Genomic DNA, 25,899 nt, shown 5'->3' on the forward strand with positions numbered 1-25,899 from the left:
CATACAAATAGCTAACAGACACATGAAAAAAATGTTCATCGTCATTGGCCATCAGGGAGATTCAAATAAAGATCACAGTGAGATACCACCTTACACCAGTTAGAATGGCCAAAATTAAAAAGACAGTAAACAACACGTGTTGGAGAGGATGTGGAGAAAGGGGAACCCTCTTACATTGTTAACGGGAATGCAAGCTCGCGCAGCCGCTTTGGAAAACAGTGTGGAGATTCCTTAGGAAATTAAAAATAGAGCTACCCTATGACCCTGCAATTGCACTACTGGGTATTTACCCCAAATATACAGATGTAGTGAAAAGAAGGGCCATCTGTACCCCAATGTTCATAGCAGCAATGGCCACAATCACCAAACTGTGGAAAGAGCCAAGATGCCCTTCAACAGACGGATGGATAAAGAAGATATGGCCCATTTATACAATGGAATATTACACCTCCATTAGAAAGGATGAATACCTAACTTTTGTATCAACACGGACAGGACTGGAGGAGATTATGCTGAGTGAAATAAGTTAAGTAGAGAGAGTCAAGTATCATATGGTTTCACTTACTTGTGGAGCATAAGGAGTAACATGGAGGACATTAGGAGAAGGAAAGGAAAAGTGAATTGGGGGATATCAGGAGGGGGAGATAAAGCATGAGAGACTGTGGACTCTAAGAAATAAACCGAGGTTTTTGGAGGTGGGGGGGGGATAGGTGAGCTTGGTTGTGGGTGTTAAAGAGGGCACATATTGCATGAAGCACTGAGTGTGGTGCATAAACAATGAATCCTGGAAAAATGAAAAAATAAAATTAAAAAAGGGCAGAGGACTTGAATAGACCTTTTTCCAAAGAAGACCTACAAATAGCTAATAGACAATGATAAGATATCCAACATCACAAATCATTAGGAAATGCAAATCAAAACTACAATAAGATGTCACCTTACACTTGTCAGAATGACTAGAATAAAAAAGAAAAGAAATAACAAGTGTTGCCAAAGATGTGGAGGAAAAGAAACCCTAGTGAACTGTTGGTGGAATGTAAATTGGTATAGCCACCATGGAAAACAGTATGGAGGTTTTTCAAAGAATTAAAAATAGAAATACCATAAGATCCAGTAGTCATACTATGGGTATTTACCCAAAGAAAACAAAAACACTAATTAAAAAAGATGTATGCACCCTATGTTTATTGTGGCATTATTTCCACTAGCCAAGATATAAAAGCAATCTATGTCTATCTGTTGATCTATCGATCTATCTACCAAATATTACTTAGCCATAAAAACTAATGAGATATTGACATTTGTGACAAAATGGATGGCACTGGAAGATATTATCCTAAATGAAAGAAGTCAGACAGATAAAAATACCATATAATTTCACTCATATGTGGAATCTAACAAACAAAACAAGCAAAGAAATAAAAATAGTAGAGTCATAAATACAGAGAAAAAGCTGGTGATTGCCAAAGGGGAAACAATGGGCTAATAGATGAAATAAAGGGGATTAAGAGCTACAAACTTTCAGCTATGAAATATGTAAGTCACAGAGATGAAAAGTATAGCATAGGGAACATAATAAATAATACTGTAATAATACTATAACAACAGATGGTGATTACACTTATTGTGGTAAACACTGAGTAATGTATAGAACTGTTGAATCAATATGTTGTACACCTGAAACTAATATAACATTGTTTTTAAATATACTTTAATTAAAAAAGGAAAAAAGTAAAGGAAAGTCAGTTTCATGCCTATCATTTACAATGAAAATGTATAGCAAGAAGACAGTGTTCATCAATTTCATCTACTTTTACTGTCCATGCAGTGGAGTTGAGAGAGCCACTCTAACAGCAGTATTTTATATTTGTTACCATTACTTTCAACATAACAAGAAGGAAACGAAAGTGAAAGAAGACCTCCATCTTATCTACCCTCCAGACCCTGCTCTTCTATATTGTTGCAGCAATAGTCCAATAATATGTGCCATTTTTCTTTGGTCAATAGTCTAGCAGATGGCCATACAGTACACTGTACAAATTTTCATAACAATTGTGTTTGCTTAGGTTAACAGCGACACGTGATCCAATTTATGTGTCTTGAGTCTCCAAATGCATCTTTCTAAACATCTGGTGTTGCCTTTAAAATGTGTTACAATTTTTGGGGCGCCTGGGTGGCTCAGTCGGTTAAGCGTCCACCTTCGGCTCAGGTCATGATCTCAGGGTCCTGGGATCGAGCCCCACATTGGGCTCCCTGCTCAGTGGGAAGCCTACTTCTCCCTCTGCCTGCTGCTCCCTCTACGTGTGCATGCGTTCTCTCTCTCTCTCTCTTTCTCACTATCAAATAAATAAATAAAATCTTTTAAAAAAATGTGTTACATTTTTATTTACCATCTATATTTACCATTTATTATATACTGTCAGTTATTTATAAGATTTTCCTATATTTTAATTGTAATGAATAGAGTATAAAAACAGTATTAATCTGTAAATGAATAACTTACTTGCTTTGTGTCAGATCAACTACAATGAGATCTTTCTCCAGAAGTACTACAACAGCATAAGGTTCTTGAAATTCTACAAGTAAAAGATAAAAAGTGGAAGTTTTCATATTTCATATTATATAAAACACTGAACTTTCATTTCCTTTATCTCCTTACAAATGTTATTTAAATGATTTCAGAAGACCAAAATATGAGCCAAAGTAATAAGTGACAAAGAGCACCTTAAATAAATATTGTTATGTTTCTCAGACTTAGTATTTAAGATTATAGTGAATATGAAAATGAAAAGTTGAACAGGCATAGAGTTAAACATTTCTCAATAATCATGAGGCAGTGATAGTAGATTATTTGAAGAGAGTCTGTCATTTCTTTCTCACATTTATCTTATTCTTCCATAACCTTCTAGTTTAGATCTGATTTCATCTGTACAAGGAGATGTTCTAAGGACACAGTAATCTGCCTTTCTGAGCTGTGATACATTTTTCGCCTCCCTATGAGAGCAACACTCCTTATACTAAAAAATTTAATTTCAATTCAATGTGATTTAACATGTACTTAAAGATATGTCCCTAAGAGTATATACCTCAAAAAGACAGGGAATCTCAGGATAGTTTAGGATTTTCAAATTCCTAAACTGTAACCCCCTCCTTCCTTCCAATATGTTCCATCAAGTATTCTCAGAATAAAGGGTTTATGGAAAATAAAATTGACAAGGTCCTTACTCTCATGGAGTTTACATTCTAGGCATGTATACAAACCATGAAGAAGTAAACAAATAAGATAAATTCAGAGAATAATGTGAGCTATCAAAAGAAATATCAAAGGTAATGTTGTAATAAATGACTTTTGGGAGAGCACTGATTTAGTTATTGTGGTCAGGGAAGACACTGCTTTCCATCTATAATAGAGACTTATAAAGGAAAGGCACAGTTAAAGTGTTCTCAGTTTAAGGAAAAAGTATTTATAAAAACGTCTTAAATCATGATATTTGATTCTCAATAGCTAGAACAGGTATTACTATTTTTCATTTCATAGAGAAAACTGAAGTCCAAAGAGGTTATGAGATTAGCACAAATTTACAAAGCTAGTTAACTAAAAAGGTGGAACTTTAACTCTGGCTTTATGATTCTAAATTCTCATGTGTTTTCATTATTCCAGCAGTTTCTACTAGTTACTTTAAGAGTATTTAATCCTAAACTCAACAATCATTTGGTAGGATTTTATTCAGAGTATTCAAGTCTTAGGTGAGAAACTGGAAAAGATGGCCTTCACAGCCCTTCACAGGTCTTTTATCATCTTGAGAGGCTATAGAACCTACAGACAACCTTGAGAGGCTATAGAACTTATTCATATTTAGAAGTCACATGCTACAAGAAAAAGCTAGAAACAGAAACTCAAAACTGAGGAGTATACCCTTGTTTGGGTTTATGTCTATATGACAATTTATAGTCTTCATACTGTTAGCCACTCACTCTGTTCTCAAACTTCTCCCTTATCTCTTAGAGCTGTTTTAAGTTTTCAACATTATTTTAGTATTTCTGAATTTAGGGTTTTTAGGGTTTGGGTTTTTTGTTTTGTTTTGTTTGTTTGTTTTGGTTGGTTGGTTTGTTTTTCAGTTGAAGGACACTGGAGTTCCATACTATTACTTTTTTTCTTTGTCTTCTCTCTAGGGCAATCATTGGGAAGCAACTGCTAAAAATACAATACTGAGACATTGGCATGAATAAGCAAAATTCACAATCATTTTAGGTAGTTATAGCTGTTTTGTCACTTTAGATAGATACATCTGTTTTAGATTATTATTGCTTCTTTTCAAATAATAATGGTAGCAAAAGTTTCACCTTTGTAGAAGTACTTGGTATACCGCAGTAATCTCTGAATAAAAAGATTTCCTTAGGAGTCAGTATTAGGTTCAATTTTATGTCTATTATTTATTAACAGTTTGATCTTAGGCAAATTCATTAACTCAGTTAAATTAATTCAATTTCTCTACCCATTGATATGGCAAAATAATAGCTACCTTAGACTTTTATGAATATTAGATGTATATGAAGATGTTTAATGCAAAGCCTGACAGACTACACGCTCCGTAGATGCCAATAGTATCACTTCCTTATTAGATTGGCCTATTTTTGAGCAGACTCAGTCTTTTAACTTTAGCCCCCAACAGGTAAAAGGCTCCATCATAATTATTATTTCTCTGAAAAGAAATACATTATTTATGACACTTGTAAAAGACCAGAGTTAAATGTAAATGTAAAATTGAAAAATTCTGAGTATGGTTGCTTAGGTACTCTAGGGAATACCCCTTGAGATAAGAGACATTTGTGTTCTTTGAAAAAACAAGTTGAATTGATTTGTCAAATATCATAAATGATTTATTAATATTAAAAACTTAATAAATTTATTTTGTGTAACATATGCGTAAGATTTATCACTATGTGGCTGTAAAGAAGAATAAAGTTCCATTATGGAATCATACTCAAAATATACTGTTAAGTGAAAAACAGTGTAATACAGAATAACATAGAATATATTCTCATTTGTACAAAAAAGAGATAATGTATACATAGATAAGTACACATAGATATATGCATAAACTTTTGGGGAGAATACATAAACTTAGAAATAGTCGCTTCTAGAAGGGCAGTGATTGTAGGGTCTTCTCTGTCACTTTCATGTATTATTGTTTTAACCAGAAATAGTGAACTACATTTATATTTTATGAGTAAAGTTAAAGTATTTCTCTTAGCTCCTGATAGATAAAAATTCCATCCTCATTATCACTACTCTGAAAAACAAAGACATTTTTGTGGCTTGGAAGTGATTGGACATAGTTACAATATATTTATAATTTACTTGATATTATTAGAAATTATCCTAACATCTCTACTGATGTGTAGAAACTTATATATACACACACATAAAAATATGTAGTTGCAGAGATCAAACACTATCAGCCTCTATTACCGGCACATACATTTTTCTCCAAGCTCTTTTATAGGAGGTGTTTTCCTAAATTCAGCTTTTGGTCTTTTGTTTGTTCTTTATTCCTTTATCATTCATTCTCATAACTCCAAAGAACTCCTATATTCTTATAATTCATAAATAAATATTAAAGACCTTTTCTTTCTCTTTATCTGCTGTCCAAGCAACTCTATTGACTTATAATCAGACATCTTTTTCTCTTTCCAAAAACTGCTATTATTACATATGAAACCACTGTTCCTTTTTTAAATTTTATTTATTCATTTGAGACAGAGAGAGCAAGCAGGAGTGAGATGGGGGCGGGGGAGGCAGGGGCAGAAGGAGAGAGAAGCAGGCTCAATCCCAGACCACTGGATCGTGACCTGAGCTGAAGGCAGAGGCTTAACTGATTGAACCACCCAGGTACCCCTGAAACCACTATTCTTAAAATATGTTTTCTTTGACTCATCTATCATGTCACTCTCTAAACCTAACTGGTGACCAAGTTCAGTGGGTTTCCTCTTTCCATTCCTACAGGCAGCCCTGTGTTACAGATGTGACCATTTTAATGAACATTGTCACAGAAACCTCCAAGTTGGAATCTGGAATTTAAGATTTCAGTGTCTATTCAAACACCTTTTTGGCAAATTTTACTAAAAACATTGTTTTCTTTCATCTTAATATTTTCTCAAAATCCTTCTATTTCCAAATACCTCTAAAAGGCTTTCACTTTTTTCTCTAAGTTGATCTCACTCTAGTAAATCTTACAAGTTCTAAACCTTTACTCAATATCCTTTTCAAGTGCCAAGTCATTCTTCAAAGTCTATCTAAAGCCTACTTTTTCCATGAAGTCTTGCAAGAATATTTCAGCTATTGACTATTTTACTACCTATAAGTTAGTACATTATATAAACTCTGACTCATATAACTCAGCACTTAAGTGTTATATTTTTTAAACTTAAGTCATAATTATCTCCCTCATCCAACTAGATTTTATGTGATTTGATATCAGAGGTCAGTTTCATACTTCGTCTGTATTCTCAATAAGCCCTTGTAGTACTGAGGCCATAGAAGCACCCAATAAATATTTGTTGATTAATTAACAGCACAGGTAACTTGTCTGTCCCAGCAACTTTGGAAATAAAGTGCCACATTGTTATGTCATATCAATTTATCCCAGCTTTAAATATGAAACTAAAGAATTTAAAGCCAATTAACACAGTTGTAATAAAACAATTTATAGATCTTCATAGTTAGAGTATGCTCATTTTGGCCTTCCAATAATCATGTGGGGTTAATATTATTCTCTTTCTAAAAATGATAAATCTAACTCATAAAAGTAAAATGACTTACCAAGGTCACCTAGCTAGTGAATGATGTAGCTAAATCATAAAACCAAATACTGTGCCTCCAAGTCTAGTGTTCTTTCTCTTATACACGTTCCCTCTTGAAATTGTAGTTATACACACACACACACACACACAAACACACACATACATACTATGCATACTACATTGTTTTAATACACACATACCATGTTTTAATCATAAACTCTTATTTTATGTTTCAGCCTTCTCAATTTTTAGATTCTATTACTAAAAGATTTCATTATTATTAGATTTCATTATATAGTTTGTACATAAGTTTAGTTTTTATGTTTACAAAAAGTCTTTATATTTAGGATGCATCTCTCCTCTGGAAAGCTCTTCTAATTATTCTCAAAGAAATAAATCACTAACCACACATCAGCAATCCTAGAGTAATCAGAGGTGCTGCAGTTGCATCTGAAGCAAAGCCAGATGTGAAACAGATGCACTACCACCAGAGTTATAGATCACTGATATCAGGTAAGTGCTTTAACTTTGATTAGTGTTGGAATGGGATGGGTGGAGCTGGTCTAGGAGAGGCTATTAGGAGACCTCAGTTTCCCCAAGTGATTTCACCCTGGACCCCTATCGGACCCTCCCAGCTCAGCTTCCACCATCCTTATCAAAGTCTAAAGCACTTACCTGATATAAGAACCTGAAACTCCAGCACTGCTGTACTACATTTGTCTTACTTCCAGTTTGTCAAGTAGGTACAATTGCGGAACCTGCTCCAGCACCTGTAGCTCACAGTGTTGTACCACAGTGGATGTCAGCTGCCAAAACTAAAAATATTTAAGCTTAATTTTATTAGGAACTTACTTCAAGAATGATTTTCAACATTAATAGTTTGATATTTGTTACTTACCATTTGGATAGGGTGTTTCACATAAAGTAAGAAATTCGACAATAGGATGATCCATTTCAAGCACTGTAATAGCTTTTCCATGCATGATGGTTAAACTTGGTCTTCTGCAAGCTTTGTCATAAGACAATCCACCAGAAAATATTATGAATGGTTCGCTGCATAGAAAAAAAAGTTAATGAGATTGAAAAGTCCTTTAAGATGATACAATATCATAAGACTGAACTAATGAAGAATAAGTTTGGTAAGGATTATACACAATACAATTTGACAGCAAATATCTTTCTTAGTCCAAAATATCTCACCCAAATAACTTCCTATTCTACCATTTCCCTTTTTCTAGTTGTGAATTCTCACCATTAAAATTACTAATGAATCAGTCTAAAGGTGATGAGGTGTGTTGGGGAAAAGGTAGAGAAGTTGGGAGGAAATAGAGGTGCTCATCGACTCAAAAAGACATCTCTACATGTATTAGTTGATTCTCCAAACTCTGAATCACTACCATTAGGATATTAAACTATGTTAATTTATCATATTAACCATTTGGCATGTGGGGTCCAAAATTCCTAAGGGATAAAAGAGGCAAATTTCAATATAAAATTAAATGTGATAATAGCAAGCCCAGAGTGGTAGAAGGTAATATAAAAATTCTATGTAATGGAGTTTCTGTGGGAAAAGGGTTATGATAAAAAGATGGAGAAAACTCAGAACAAAAAATATGTTCTTCCCAATTTTTCCTTGGGTCAGCCAGTTCTATCTAGCTGCTAAAACTAACATCAAACTTTCTAGGTTCTGTTAGTTGCAAGATACAATTAGATAAATTGAGTAGGGCTGAGATGACTATAAAATACTACAGTTGTCAGAAAGTTATGAAATAGGGTCATAATTTTTCACTTTTCCTAAGTTAATACTATATCTCTAGTTTATGTATATAAAATAAAATATGTTGATGGAATATTTTAAATAAGTAAATATCAAACTGAAAATACTCTCCAAAAGTTTTTTTAAAAAGAACTAGACAATTATTTTACCAAATTCTTTGAGGATATATGCTTCTCTAAATAATTCACTTTTATCTATTCACTAAAGAACCTAAAATTTCTAAAATTCTAAAGATTCTAAATTCTAATTCTGAGTCTAATTCTAAGAGATTTTAATTATGAATTCTAATTCTAAAAATTCTAAGATTCTAAAAATCACTCTATAATTCCTTTTCTCTTTCATTTCATACTGTACATGGTACTCAACATTACCAATGGGGCATATGCTAATATTATTAGGGTGGCTATATAACAAGAACAAAAAGAGCTTTTAAAAAAAGTTTCCATTAAAATCATATAAAATGTCTATACTGATTTTTATTTATAATTCTGTCTTAATATTTTAACATAAATATTTGAGTTGTAAGCTAAATACGAAAAATTTATTTTCCTTGAGTCCTGTATTAGTTGATGTGAGTTAGTCTTGCTTCAGTAATTTGGTGTACTAAATTACCAACCTAGTAATGGTGGTTTTAAGCAGCAAGTTTTTTCCTATAAAATAAATGCTTATATTATTAATACTTCTCCAGATTTAAAAGTCATTTCTAATGAAATTAGTAAGTGTTCTTGCACATTTTTGTGTTGCTTTGTTTTACAACAAATGTCATGACTTAGAGAATATATTATCTTTTCATACATATTGAACTAACTATCTGCTCCAAGTGTTAGTAAGGTCATAAGTATCTATTTTTTCCATGTAAAAGGGGGGGGGTAAAGTTAATCTCATCTCCCAGTGCTCATCCAAATATAGGATAAGAAGCAATTTATTCTTCCTTTTTTTGGTAAGCACAATGGAAAAGATGTCCTTGTTATACTGGAAGAAAGCAAAACCTTTTCTACTTTTATTATGACTGCATCAGAAAACACTGGGTCTGAAGTTAATTACCGATATATATGCACTTCTCTGTAAGCTACTGAATGACTGAACAAAAAGTTAATTCCTCAGGAAAATGCTCAGGAAATCACTCATCTATAATTGCATTAGATACTTAATTATCATATTAAATTCTCATAAGTATAACCCTCATTTTATTAATGAGGTTAAATAACAACTAAGCAGAAAAACCCAAAAGAAAACATATCTGACAGATTTCAAAGCCTATTCTCCCAAACAGTGATCTGTACTGCCTGTAGTAGATGAATCAGATTAATACAGGTGAAGTTGTTTAGAGGCAAGCAGCTATGGAATGGAAGGATAAAAAATGAAATCCAGACTCCAAAATACATGTTTTTCACTTCTAGTCTAATGTTTCTAAAACTGTGGAATATAACTTTAAAAACGTTCTGAAAAAAAGTTTTGTTTTTTTTTAAAGGTTTTATTTATTTATATGACAGAGAGAGAGAGAGAGCGCACAAGCAGGGAGAGCAGGAGAAGGAGAAGCAGGCTCCTAAGTACGGAGCCTGATGTGGGGCCTGATCCCATGACCCTGGGATCATGACCTGAACTGAAGGCAGACACTTAGCCAACTGAGCCACCCAGGTGTCCCTGAAAAATAGTTTTTAATTTCAAATTTGACAAACACTAACAAACCATATCTCCCTTTTGAAATTTTATATTTCAGGCCATATAGCAAAGATTCTAAGAAGCTATACAGTAAAGAATCCAATTTACTTTCATATAACCCAGAATATCTTAGTTCTCTCAAATGTATTTGATTATAGATTCCTAATTTTCCATGAATACAGTTAGTGATCAAAGGGACACAATTTGATAAATACTATACCATACTAAACTGACCTTTACTATTTACTACAAGTGTATCCTGGTAGACTGATCAGATGAATTATTACAAAAGAAATAACTGCCTATATAATTAACAATGTCTTCATACATAAAGAAAACATTAATACAAATTAAAAATTATTTTTTAAAAAATTTTATTTATTTGACAGAGAGAGCCAGAGAGTAAAAGCAGGGGGAATATCAGAGAGAGAAGCAGGCTCCCCGCTGAGCAGGGAGCCCAATACAGGACTCCATCCCAGGACCCTGAGATCATGACCTGAGCTGAATGCAGGCATTTAACTGACTGAGCCACCCAGGCACCCCCAAATTACAGATTATTGACAATACCTTGGATAAATCCCAAAGGCATTATGTTGAATGAAAGAAGATAGAATCAAAATGTTACATAATATATAACTGTATTTATATAACATCTTAAAAAGACAAAACTATAGTGACAGGGAACAGATGAATGGTTGTCAGGGGTTAGAAGCAGAGAGAAAAGTATGAGTATAAGGAACAAAAGGAGAGAATTTTGGGGGAATGGAAATGTTCTGTATTCTTATTGTGGTGGTGATTTCAGGCATCAATACATGTGTTAAAATTCACAGTATTGTATACCAAAAGAAAAAAGTATTTTACTGTATAATTTGTAAAATAAATATAGAAAAAGCATTAAATTCTTTTCTCAGTGAAGGCAACAAGATTAAGCAATAAACCGTGCAACATAATATAGTACATACTAAAACAACATTTGCTGAATATTTATGATATTCTGGGTATTGTGTGAAGAAATTTACTTATGTTATTTGTATTGAATCCTTATAATATCCCAATGAGAAAACTACTATCATTCTCACTTAACAGATGGATATACTGAGGCTTAGAGAACTTTACACATGAAGTCTACCAATAGGTGGCCATGATAGAAAGGGATTAAAAGACAAGCAAAAAATAATTTTTATTAATTACAGAGAACTTGAAAATGTTAGCGGTAGCAGGTAGAGAGATCATTATTCTTTTTTTTGAATAGAATAAATTAATTAAGCAGAGAGGTGACTGGGGACCAATGATTCCTAAGCAGATTGGTTCTTTAGAAATGTAAATCCCTAGAAATGTAAAGCCAGTTTGTGAACGGTTGATCTAATATGAATTAAGCAGAACATACCCCTTGCATCCACTACCTGTGCAATCCTTTGAGACCCTATTGCTGCAGCATATTTGGTAGAACTCTTCTTAAAGTTCTTGCTCCTGCCACATCCATCCCATTTTGACTCCACAAAGTTTCTACTGTATACTAGATGGAGCAGAGATATATCTATTTGTTGTCACTTCCGGGGTATGGCCCATTTTGCTGTCAGAATATCTTTTAGTACTCAGTTTTGGTGCTCCTCTGCTATTTAGTCTCTTTGTGTTCTGAGCTGTGGAACCACTGCTTTTAAAGGTGACTTTTCTAATATAGTAGTAATCACAACAAATATACACAATGTACTTAAGTGCACAGTAAGTGGGATGACAGTAATAATAATCAATAATATATAATTATTTCACATTAGAAATCTGAAGAATTATTTCTACACAAAATTGGGTTACTAATTACTAGAATAACTCATTAAATTAGTATCAGTGGAATAACTTTAACAACGTGAAATGTCATGGCTTTGATGACGACAATGGTAACTTCTTTTTTGTTTTTGATAACTTATTTTTATCAAGAAACCCACTATGTACCACTCATTAGACTTATGACATTACACACTTCATGCATAATTTCACTTATTCTTCACAAACGTCACAATGAGATAGGTATAATTGATGAGGAAATTAAAATTTAAGAGAGTTAATTAAAAATGTCAAGGTCACATAGCTGTCTTGCCCCATATGCCACAGATCTTAATAATTATGTTACACTGTCTAGACTTGAATTCCTGATTCTCTTTACCTTCACCCTTTTCTTACTCTGTGTGTCAATCCTATTATCCCTTAAGACCCATCTCAGGTATCCCCTTTCCCAAGAAGAAATTTACTGATCTCTCTTCACCATTCTCTTCCCCCCACTCTCTAGGCTGGGTTAGGTATCCTTTTGTTGTGCTCTCATAGCATATCTCTATAAAAGCACCTCACATGTTACATGGAAACTACTAGTTTATGACCTTAATTCTTCTACTAGACCATAACAGATTCAAAAGCAAGCAGTATTCTCTTTCATTTTAGTACACCAAACAAGTTGCATAGTGTGTACTAAGTAGTAATAACTAATAATATGTGTACATAATAATAATATATGTATATATAGAAAACGTTTCCACATTAATATACACATATATGTATATATAATATATATGTAAAATATTTCCATCCGTAATAATTAAATTTAAAATGTTTTAATACTTTAATTATAGTAGTACAAAACTGTGGTCATTTTTACTACTTATGTTTAGTAACATTCGACTGGACTAAGGAGTTATTGATCTATCATGTGTGTATGTACATATATATGTGTGTGTGTGTATATATATATATATAATATACTCTATTGTAAAAATATATACATAAAGTGTATTTATATACAAAATATATACCATATATTATAGTTTATATATATAAGGTAACTCATTAAAAATGGCCATAATTTTATACTATTAAATCTTTCAAAGAGCAGGTGTCATACATCTATAATACTGAGAATACATTCCACGTGAACATGTAAGTAATATAAAGTAGAATTACCGAATTTAGAGTTAAAATAAAATTAAGGTTTAGGCAAGATTTGTAATTACGGTAATTCTGGATGAGAATATTGCCATTGATAATTATTATAAGTAAAAAAAATTCTTGATTTATAGGCTAAGTTTGCTCTTTATACAAAACATTTTATTATATATTATTATTCAATTTAATTTTCTCTATCTTAAAATTTAGTACTATTATATTAAGCTAATAGATATAACTTTTTTTATTTTTCCAACTAACTATAATCTTTCCAAGTTCAGAATGTAAAATCATGAACTACAGAAACTTGGTTATGTATTTAATTCTTTCACATGCAGTACCAATAGTTATGCTTCTGCTTAATAATACCAAATGTTTGCTACTTATAATGTACATGGCCCCAAAATCTGACATTGTTAAATTTAATGTACATAATATTCATCTGAATATTCATAGAAAGTTAAAATAATTAGATATTCATCATAATATCATAGATACTCATATTAATAAAGAAGTTGCTATTATCAGTGAAGAGGATTTAGCCAATTAATATACTTACATAATTATATGAAACTTTAAATAATACATAATCAGTAAAGTTCATTCTTGTCTCTGTTTTTTATATATATTCCCATATCACCCAAAATAAAAAATGCATACCTGTTTCTACAAGTCTTGTATTCTACTTTTAGAATTGGTTTACAAGATTCAGATTTTCTTCCTTCTCTTTGACTTTTTCCTAAAGAAAGAAAAAGGATTTTGTTAAATCATATTTAAATTCTATACATCCATGAGAATTCCAAAAATATGACTAAAAGAATAAAGAAAAAATAAGGTAATTAATGTGTTTTTCATAATAGGATAAATAGAATTCTATGCATTCTAACATATTTGTTGAATTTGTAAACAATCTGTTGAATCCTAACAATTGACTGCTATATAAGCAATAAAGTTATTTGTAAACTTGCCATATCTAATTGTTTCATATTCTCCATGAATAAATCTAGCCTCATATAGTTATTTTAATTATTTAAGTCTTAAGATTACTTTAGAATTAAAGACACATACACATACATACTTCTATGCATAATGAAATACAAAATTATGAAAATCCATACTAGGGTCACTATAGATTTTGTCTATAATACAAGCCAACCCCTTTTGCATGTAAAAAGATTTGCTGTTTAACACTTATGATAGACTATCAAAATCATTGCATTTTCATCAAATTCGTTTAACGGAAAGCCCATTAGACAATGAACACAGATGGTATATTTCAATGATGTACTATAGTTGCATAAAAATATTTTCTTGTAGGGAAATGTTATGTTGTTTAGACTTCATGGATTTTCAAAAATGATCAAAAAGAGTAGAAAATGGAAGTAAAGCTATTTCTGCATATAACATCTTTCCAGTTGTGATTTTGCCTATACTTCTATGTCTCATTTTGTTAAAATTGAGATTTTTGAGATATGTTTCTTTTTTATTTTAATAAGTACCTTTATTTATTCTTGTATTGCCACAACTGTTTATAGACACAGATACCTATTATGTAGATAAATGCTTATGTACATTTAAGTTTAAATTTTTCAGGATAGCTTCAGAATGGCACAGTCATAATCCAAATAGGATGTCAAAATAACTTTGTTTAATTTGTTTAAAGGGCAGAGGATCAGCATATAACATACTTTTTCTGCTCCATGGCATGCTTTCTGAATTTGCTTTCTCTTTCTTTTACCCTACATCAACTAAAGAAGTAATCAATAATAAAATATTGGTATAATCATTCACACAGTAAAAAAAATTTTTTTAAGTATCTGTATTATATATAAAAAGGAATTGCTGACATTATATGTAGATCATGATGCCTTACAAAGATAGAACTTTGGCTCAGGGACTCTGAGCAGTGGTCTTAGGGATAAGAAACAGCTGGTTGGTGATTCCTGGTTGGGTAACACGTGGGAACAGAGAGAACTGAAGGAAATAACACAGGAAGGAAAAAGACTCATTCTCCTCATCTTTTTCATCCATTTCTTCTCTAATAATCGCCAAGCCATAAATCAAATCAAGATAGTATATTTGTTGTTTTATATCTATACGTGTGTGTGTGTGTGTAACCAGTTATAATTTTTCAATGGATACACACTAGTATTATGCAATGATTTCAGTAAAAATGAATAATATTCAAATTAATTAATTAATTATTTACTTTAATTTCTAACTCCAATAATTAATTTTTGGCTGAAGGTTTTCAATTTTGATTATGTTCATTTTCAGTAATTGAAATATGTTTATATGTCATGTTGTAAAAAATTATTATAAAATTTGCATTTATTGATACGCTTTATGTTCAAAGTACTATACTAAATGGCACGGTAAAAAGAAATAACTGACCACCAGGAAACTTAAAATTTACTAGTTTAAGCAAAGCATATATAAACCTTATAATATAAGGTATCCTAAACAAATAAGTGGTAGACTTGAAGTATTGAGAATAGTAGGAGTACATGAAGTAGGAGTTAAGAATATTATGGTTTCATTTCATGACAGAAAATTTTACAGATTTCTGCAGATGACTTTCTAGAAGCTAGATTAAGCATTAAAAGATAGAACTTGGGAGTTATGGTCCAAGATGGTGACATAGGAAGTCCCTGAACTCACCCTCTCCATAGACACACCAAGTCTATACCTACTAATATACACACCAAGTCTATACCTACTAATATACACACCAAGTCTATACCTACTAATAATTCCTCCTGAAGAAGAACTGAGAGCCAATTGAACAGCTTCTGCACAAGGAAAGATAGAGATCAAAAAGAGAAAGCACAAGAGAGGGAGACATAGTGAAAAAGGGAATCTCTAACACCAACACTGTGAACTACAGTGGGGAGGGACAGGACTAATGGACCATGAGCAGACTCATCTGTCCTGGGGTGTAGAAAAAATCCATGGTTTAAAAGGGCAACTAGAATATAATGGAACCAGCCAAAAGGGAGAGGAGCTGGAAGTCTCTTAAGGCTGGTGGGACTGGGGAACACCACTGTTTATGATTCCCCCTCCACCATGAGAGCAAAGATGGAGGCATGGTTGAGGTGCCATAGCTGACCTCCCACCTCAGCAAGACTTGGGCCCCTAGCCCATACCAGACCTTGATGGCCTGTGCCATGGAAAAAAAGTGCCACAGTTTAAAAGAGTAACTACCATATAAAAGGTCAGCCCCTAGAACTTCACCAAATGGTGAGGGAGCTGCTGAAACTTTCTTCTGGCTGGTAAGCAACATGATTTACATTCTCCTCTCCACCTTGATAGCATGAACAACAGCCATGATCCAGGCACCTTAGGTAGCCTGACACCTCAATATCCCTGGGCCCCTAGCTCCCACCAGCCCCAGCCATTGCGCCAAGACAGCCCCAGTGCAGTGGACACTGGAACACTCCTGCTCAGCGCTCACTACAGATCAAGCTTTTGCCAAACTAACACATGGACAAGGCACTCTAGAACATTCCGGATCCACATAATGTTGACTCCAGACAATTTACTAGGCACCACTTGAATGGAGCACTCCAGAAACCCACTTTGTCTATGCCCACTTTGGCTCCAGCTTCTCCACCAGGGCTTCCTCTGCATGAAGCACACTGGGAACCTCTGGCTCACATTTCTGGCTCAGTTCCAGCCTCCCCACCAGCGTTTCCCCTGCATGAAATCACTCTGGGACACCCCAGCTTGCACCAACTTTAGCTTTAGCCATCCTGCCAGGGCACACTATGTATGGAGAGCCCCAGGACGCCCCCACCTCCCACCCCACCCAGCACCCACTTCAGGCTTAACTATCTTGCTTGGGTGTTCTCTGTGTGGAGAGTCCTAGGACATCCCAGCTTGTACCCACTTTAACTTCAGCCATCCTGCCAGGGTAGACTCTGTGTAGAGTCCCAGGATTCCAACCCCCAACACAGCTTACCCACTTCAGCTGTCCTGACAGGGCATTCTTGTGTGGAGAGCCCTAGGACCACACTGGCCCACACCCATTTCAGTTTCAGCCATACAACCAGAGAGTTCCCAGTACAGAATGCACTAGGACCTATAATACACAACAGCCATAGGTCCAGCGAGCCAACCGAAGTCACCAGGTGCAGTCTACCAGGGGATGACAATACGCAAGATCATTCCTTCAAGAAGAAATAACTATTGCACCTAACTCACAGAAACAAAAAAGTCAAGTTAAGAGGAGACAGAAGAGTATGTTCCAAATGAAAGAAGACAAAACCTCAGAAAAAGAACTAAATGAAACAAAGATAAGCAACCTACCTGACAGAGTTCAAAAGTAATGGTAATAAAGATGCTCAATGAGAGAAGAGTAGATGAATTCAGTGAGAAGTTTAATATGAGATTAAATATACAAAAAAAATTATTAGAGTTGAAGAATACCATAACTGAAGTGGAAAATCCAATAGAGGGAATCAACAGTAGATTAGAAGGTGCATAAGTAATCTGAAAGACAAGGTAATGGAAAGCACCCAACCTGAACAGCAAAAAAGAAAAAAAACTATAAAAAATGAGGATAGGTTAAGGACTACCTTGGACAACATCAACCAAACAAACATCCTCATTATATGCATCTCAGAAGGATAAGGGAGAGAAAGGGGCCCAAAACTTATTTAAAAAAAAAAAAAAAAAGCTGAAAACTTCAATAACATGGGGAAGGAAACAGACATCCAGGCTCAGGAAGCAGAGGTCCAAACAAGATTAATCTAAGGACATCCACACCATGAGACATAATAATTAAAATGTACAAGATTAAAGATAAAGCTAAAGACCTAAAAGTGAGACAGGAAACCATCAAAATCCTACAGGAGAACAGAGGCAGCAACCTCTTTGACTTTGACTGTAGCAACTCCTTACTAGACACGTCTTTGAAGGCAAGGGAAACAAAAGCAAAAATGAATTATTGGGACCATCCGAAAATAAAAAGCTTCTGCACAGTAAAAGAAATAATCAACAAAACTAAAAGACAATCTACAGAATGGGAGAAGATATTTGCAAATGACATTATCTGATAAAGGGTTAGTATCCAAAATGTATAAAGAACTTATCAAACTCAACACCCAAAAAACAAACAACCCAGTTAAGAAACGGGCAGAAGACATTAATAGACATTTTCCAAAGAAGACAGCCAGATGGCTAACACATGAAAAGGTGCTCAATATCACTTATCATCAAGGAAATGAAAATCAAAACCACAGTGAGATATCACATCACACCTGTCAGAACGTTAACAATACATACAGGAATACAGGAAACAACAGATGTTGGCAAGGATGTGGAAATATTAGAATCCTCTTACACTGTTGGTGGTAATACAAACTGATGCAGCCACTGTGGAAAACAATATGGAGTTTCCTCAGAAAGTTAAAAATAGAACTACCCTATGACCTATTTGGTATTCACCCAAAGGACACAAAAATACTGATTCAAAGGGACACATGCACTCTGATGCTTAGAATAGCAGCAATATCAACAATAGCCAAATTATGGAAAGAGCCCAAGTGTCTGTTGACCAAACACACACACACACACACACACACCAGAATATTACTCAGCCATCACAAAGAGTGAAATCTTGCCATTTGCAATGACTTGGATGGAGTAAGAATGTATTATGCTAAGCAAAAGAAGTCAGAGAAAGATAAATAACACATGATTTCACTCATATGTGTAATTTGAGAAACAAAACAGATGAACATAGGGAAAAAAGAGTAGGGGAAGCAAACCATAAGAGACTCTTAACTATAGAAAACAAACAAGGTTGGTGGAGGGAGGCAGGTGACAGATGGGCTAAATGGGTGATGGGTATTAGGGAGAGCACTTGTGATGAGCACTGGGTGTTATATGTAAGTGATGAATCATTAAATTCTACACCTGGAACCAATTTTACCATGTATGTTAATGAACTAGAATTTAAATAAAAAATTGAAATAAAAAAAGGAAAAAGAAAAACTAAAGATAGAATCTTAAAAGCTGCAAGAGAGAAGCAACTAGTTATGTACAAAGGAAGCCCCAAAAAGCTATCAAGTGATCTTTCAACAGAAACTTTGCAGGCCAGAATAAAGCAGCATGACATATTCAAAGAGCTGAAAAGAAAAAAAATCTACAACCAAGAATACTCTTTCCAGCAAAGTTATCATTCAGAATTGAAGGAGAAATAAAGAATTACCCAAAGAAAAGTTAAAGGGTCATCACCACTGAACTGGTCTTACAATAAATGTTAAAGGAACTTCTTTTAGTGGAAAAGGAAAGGCTATTATAACTAGAAGTAAGAAAATCACAAAAGAAAAAAAATGTCATGAATAAAAGCAAATATATAGTAAAGGTAATAGAGCAATCACTTATAAAGCTAGTTTGAAGGTTAAATGAAAAAAATAATGCAGTTAATTATATCTAAGAAATTAGTGAAGGGGTACAGAAAATAAAAAGATGTAATTATGAGAAAATATACATAAAATGTGAAGGGAGAAATAACATAAAGTTATTTTAGAATATATTCACACTTAAGTAACCATCAAATTAATATACACTTCTATATACTTAGAATGTTAGACATGAAACTCATGGTAACCACAAACCAAAAACCTATAATACATATACAAGAAATAAAGAGAAAGAAAACCAACCATAACACTAAAGAAAGATATCAGTTAAAAAGAAGAGAAAAAGGAACAGAGAACTACAAGAACTAACAGAAAACAATTGACAAAATGGCAACAGTAGATACCTATCAATAATTACTTTACATATAAATGGTGTAATGCCCTCATCAAAAGACATAGGGTGGTAGAAGAAATAAAAATATAAGATCAACCCATCTATATGCTGCCTACAAAAGACTCACTTCAAACCTAAATACATATACAGATTTAAAGTGAAAGGATGGAAAAAGATGATGCAAAGGAAAGTGAAAAAAAAAGGGGGGGTAACAATACTTGTATCTAACAAAACAGACTAAAAAAAAAAAAAACCTGTTAACAAAAGAGACAAAGAAGGGGACTAAGCAATGATAAAGTGGTTAATACAACAAGAGCCAAAACAATTGTAAATATCTATGTAGTCAACATTAGAGCACCCAAATACATAAAAAAGGGAGAAATTGACATTAATACAATAATAGTAAAGGTCTATAACCACTACTTAACACCAATGGATAGATTAGGCAGAAAAACAATAAGGAAATGATGTCTTTGAATGACTTAACAGAACTATGCAGAACATTCCATCCCAAAACAACAGAATAGACATTCTGTTCAAATGTACATGAAACATTCTCTAGGATAGATCACATGTTAGGCCACAAGACGAGTCTCAATAAATTTAAGATTACTGAGATCATATCAAACATCCTTTTTGACCACAATAGTATGAAACCACAAGACAATCATAAGGGAAAAAAAAAAAAAGGAAAAACCCAAACACAAGTAAGCTACCAATATGCTACTAACAACCAATGGGTTAATGAAGAAATCAAATAGAAAATTAATACATGGGGGCATCAGGGTGGCTCAGCTGGTTAGTCTTGATTTTTGGCTCAGGTCATGATCTCAGGGTTGTGAGATGGACCCTCACACTGGGCTTTGTGCTGGTTGGGAATGGAGCCTGTTGGGGATTCTATCTCCCTCTCCCTCTGCTCTTACCTCCCACTCATGCTTACTTACTCTTAAAAAAAAAAAAAAAGTAGAAGAATAAAAATGAAAACACAGTGGTTCAAATCTTTGATGCAGTGAAAATAGTTCTAAGTGGGAAATTTAGAGCAATACAGGCCTACTTCAAGAAACAAAAATAATCTCCAATAAACAATCTAATCCTACACCTAAAAGGACTAGAAATTAAGAACAAAGCCCAAAGTTAGTAAAAGGAAGCGAATAATAAAGATAACAGCAGAAATAAACGAAATAAAACTAAAAAATCAACAGAACAATCAATGATACTGAAAGCTGTTTCTTTGAAAGGATAAAAAAAATTGATACACCTTTAGTTGGACTCATCAAAACCAAAAAAAGGTAGATCCAAATAAATAAAATCAGAAATTAAAGAGGAGAAATAACAGCTGAAATTGAAGAAATACAGAGGATTATAGGAAACTACCACAAAAATTATATATCAATAAAGTGGACAAACTTGAAGAAATGAATAAATGCCTAGAAACATAGAAACTTATAAAATTGAATCAGGAAGAAATAAAAATCTAAACAGATCAATTACTAGTAATAAAATTCAATGGGTAATCAAAAAACTTCCAATAAACAAAAGTCTACATCCAGATTGAGTCACAGATGAATTCTACCAAACATTTGAGGAAGAGTTAATATCTATTCTTCTCAAACTATTCCAAAAGGTAGATAAGAAAGGAAAGCTTCTAAATACATTCTATAATGTCAGCCATATTCTGGTAATAAAACCAGACAAAGACACTACAAAAACGAAAACTATAGGGCAAGATCCCTGATGAACACAGATGCAAAACTCCTCAACAAAATATTAGCAAACTACATTCAATGATATATTAAAAGGATCACTCACCATAATCAAGTGGAATTTATTCCAGGGATGCAAAGATGGTTCAATATTTGCAAATCACTCAATGTGATATATCACATTTACAAAAGGAAAGATAAAAATGATGTGATCATCTCAATAGATGCACAAAAAGTATTTGATAAGTTTCAACATAAATTCACAATGAAAACTTTTAACAAAATGAGTTTAGTGGGAATATACCTTAACATTACAAAATAGATATATAACAAAAACCACAGGTAACATCATACTCAATGTTGAAGAAATGAGAGCTTTTCCTCTAAGATCAGGAACAAGACAAGGCCATCCACCCCTGCCACTTTTTAACATAGTAGAGGAGGTCCTTAGCTGCAGCAATCAGACAAGAAGAAGAAATAAAAGGCATCCAAACTGGGAAGGGAGAAGTAAAATCGTCACTTTGCAGATGTCATGACAGAAAATTCTAAACCTCCAACAAAAAATTTTTAGAAGTAATAAATGAATTAAGTAATGTTACAGGGTACACAATTAATATACAAATATCTGTTGCATTTCTATACACAAATCATGAAGTAGCAGAAAAATAAATAATAATAATAATAATAATACATACATACATACGATTCCACTTAGACTGAAAAGGATGAAATACCTAAGGATAAATGTAACCAAGGAGGTGAAAGGCCTGTACTCTGAAAACTACAAAACATGATGAAAGAAATTAAAGATGACAGAAACAAATGTAAATATATTCCATGCTCATGGATTGAAAGAGTAGCATTAAAATGTCCATACCACCCAAAGCAACTGACAAATTCAATATGATTCCTATCAAAATGCCAGCAGCATTTTTCACAAAACTAGAACAAACAATCCTAAAATTTGTCAAACCACAAAAGGTCCTGAATTGCCAAAGTAATCTTGAGAAAGAAGAACAAAGCTGGATGTATCACAATTCCAGATTTCAAGATTTACACAAAGCTGTAGTAATCAAAACAGTCTGGTACTGTTACAAAAACAGACACACAGTCCAATCAAGCAGAATAGCAAGCCCAGATATAAACCAGAAATGGACCGTGCTTATATGGTCCATTAATCTATGACAAAGGAGACAAGAATATCCAATAGGAAAAAGACAGTCTCCAAAAACAATGTTAGGAAAACTGAACAGCTGTATATAAAAGAATAAAAGTGTATCATTTTCTCATGCCATAAACAAAATAAACTCAAAATGGACTAAAGTCCTAAATATGAGACCTAAAACCATAAAACTCCTAGAAGGAAATCCAGGCAGTTGTCTCTTTGATGTTGGCTTTACCAACATTTTTCTAGGTATGTCTCTGTAGGTAAGAGAAACAAAACAAAAATAAATTATTGAGACCACACCAAAATAAAAGGCTTCGTACATTTAAGGAAACCACCAACAAAATGACAAGGCAACTTACCGAATGGGAGAAGATATTTGCAAATGATATATCTGATAAATGATACATATGATAAGGGTTAGTATCCAAAATATATTAAAAAAACAAAATATATATATGAAGATATTATAAAACTCAACACAAAAAACAAAACAAAACAAAAAAACAATCTGATTGAAAAATAGGCCAAAAGACTTAAATAGACCTTTTTCCAAAGAAAACATACAGACCACCAACATCACTTATCATCAGAGAAATGGATATCAAAACCAATAGATGTTAACTTACACCTGTCAGAATGGCTAGAATAAAAAAGACAAGAAATAACAAGGGTGTCAAGGGAAACAGACACTAGTGCACTGTTGGTGAGAATGTAAACTGGTGCAGCCACCATGGTAAACAGTATGGAGGTTTCTCAAAGAATTAAAAATAGAAATACCATATAATCCAGTAGTCCCACTACTTGATATTTACCCAAAGAAAACAAAAACACTAATTCAAAAAGATATATGTACCCCTATATTTATTGCAGCATTATTTACAATAGCCAAAAAAATGGAACTGTCCATCCATAGGTGAATGTATAAAGAAGATTTTGTGTATACACACACACACAAAATGGAATATTGCTCAACCATAAAAAAATCACATCTTGCTATTTGTAACAATGTGGATGGACCTAGACAGTATTATACTGAGTGAAAAAAGTCAAGAGAAATGCAAATATCATATTATTTCACTAACATATAGAATCTAAAAAACAAAACAAATGAACAAACACACAAACAAACCCAGATTGAAATACAGAGAACTGATGGTAACCACAGGGGAGGTGGGTAGGGGATGAGTGAAACAGATAAAAAAGGCTAAGAGGTACAAACTTCCAGTTATAAAATAAACATATTATGAAGATGAGAAGTATAACATAGATAATATAGTCAATAATATTGTAATAACTTTGTATGGTGATGGATGGTAACCTCACTTATGGTGGTGAGCACAGCATGACATATAGGGTTGTTCAATCTCTATGCTGTACACCTGAAACTAATATTGTATGTTAATTATACTTCAATTAAAAAAAAGTTATATGTGAATTTTCTACTTCACAGAAGGTAAGCACCCCAAATCCTATGTTGTTCAAGGGTTGACTATATAATGAACTGCTACAACACCATAATAATAATTTAAAAAAAAAGAATTTGTAAATGGGCAAAGGAACTAAATCACTGTTTCTCCAAAGAATATTAGAAATGAAAATAAGCACATGAACAGATATTCAATATCTTTATTCAGTAGGGAAATGCTAATCAAAACTATAATGAGATATTACTACATATCTAGTAGGATGGCTATAATAAAAGATAGATATTAACAAATGTTGCTAAAGATGAAGAGAAGTTGGAAACCTAATATTGCTTGTGAGTATGTAAAAGCCTGAGGACTCTGGAATATAATTTGGCAGTTCCTTAAAATGTTAAATATGAATTGTCATATGATCGAGTAATTCCATTCTTTGATATATACCAAAAAGAAATGAAAATATATGCTGGCACAAAAGTTGCACATAAACATTCACAGCAAAATTATTCAGAATTGTCAAAATATGGGAACAACCCAAATGTCCATCAGGTGATGAGTAGATAAAGAAAAGTGGTATATCTGCATAATGGAATATTATTCACCAATTAATAGACTTGCTATGCTGGAGGAGTAGGGATGGAATGGTTATTAATGAGTATGGTGTTTCTTTTGGGGATGACAAAAATATTCTAAAATTAGATTTTGTTGATGGTTGCATAACGAATGTACTAAAGTCACTGAATTATACACTTTAGTGAATTGAGAATTATATTTCAATAAATTTGTATTTTTTTTAACAGGAGTTTTAAGTTCTCTGAAGTGTAACATAAAACTACAGACAAAGGGTACCTGTGTGGCTCTGTCAGTTAAGCATCTGTCTACAGCTCAGGTCATGATCTCAGGGTTCTAGGCTGGAACTCTCTGTCAGGATTCATGCTTAGTGGGGTGTCTTCTCCCTCTCCCTCTGCACCTCCCCCAGCTCGTGCTCACTCTCTCTCTTTCAAATAAATAAACAGTATATTTTAAAAAAATACAAATTCTATCTTTACTACTTATCTCTCAGCATTTATAGTTAAACAACAATGTTTTTTGGGATCTCTAAGTTTAACCTGTTTTTATTGTTGTTAGCTCAGTGACATATTAAAAAATAAATTTATTTCATTTCAGTAAGTATTTATTTCAGCAAGAATTGTTTAGGGCATCTAACCTTCCAAACTGCCTGTAATTGACCATTACTCCTTGTTCAAATATTTTTTCCTATTTTCATGTTTATTTTTGCTACACATAAGCTCATTTAATTTTTAAAGCCTGTTATTTTTCTTGGGAACAAACTGAATTTTGAATTAATATGTGGGGAGCTAACATCTCTATATAACAAATCTGCCCATGCATACATAGAGTATTTTTTTCATTTTTCAGATTTCTTCATGTCCTTTAGCAGACACTGTTATTTAGGACACTGTTGTTTTAAGTTTAATTTCCAGGTATTTTTGTGGATGCTATTTTTTAAAATGGTTTTATCCATACTCTGGTTTCTCTTCAGGTTGCATAAATCTTTCACCTTTTTAAAATGGTTTTATCCACCCATCATATTTTGATCTGTATACAGAATTTTCATGTTATACTTAATAGTATTCCTAATTAGTTTCATTTTTTTAGCTGTACAACTGC

General features: G+C 33.1%; 1 protein-coding gene across 1 annotated transcript in view; it reads right to left on the reverse strand.

The window, feature by feature from the left end:
- The window catches only part of LOC111150096 (syntaxin binding protein 5 like), a 416,035-nt gene that overhangs the window by 170,606 nt on the left and 219,530 nt on the right, over positions 1-25,899 (reverse strand). Inside the window, exons 10-12 of the mRNA XM_022507443.1 lie at positions 13,835-13,913; positions 7,703-7,857; positions 2,504-2,576 (exon numbers count right to left, since the gene is read on the reverse strand). Coding sequence (XP_022363151.1) covers positions 2,504-2,576; positions 7,703-7,857; positions 13,835-13,913 — 307 coding nt within the window. The remainder of the gene's footprint in view (positions 1-2,503; positions 2,577-7,702; positions 7,858-13,834; positions 13,914-25,899) is intronic.

This window comes from Enhydra lutris, unplaced genomic scaffold (genome assembly GCF_002288905.1).
Source record: "Enhydra lutris kenyoni isolate GAN:26980312 unplaced genomic scaffold, ASM228890v2 scaffoldscaffold2, whole genome shotgun sequence".
Taxonomy (NCBI): domain Eukaryota; kingdom Metazoa; phylum Chordata; class Mammalia; order Carnivora; family Mustelidae; genus Enhydra; species Enhydra lutris.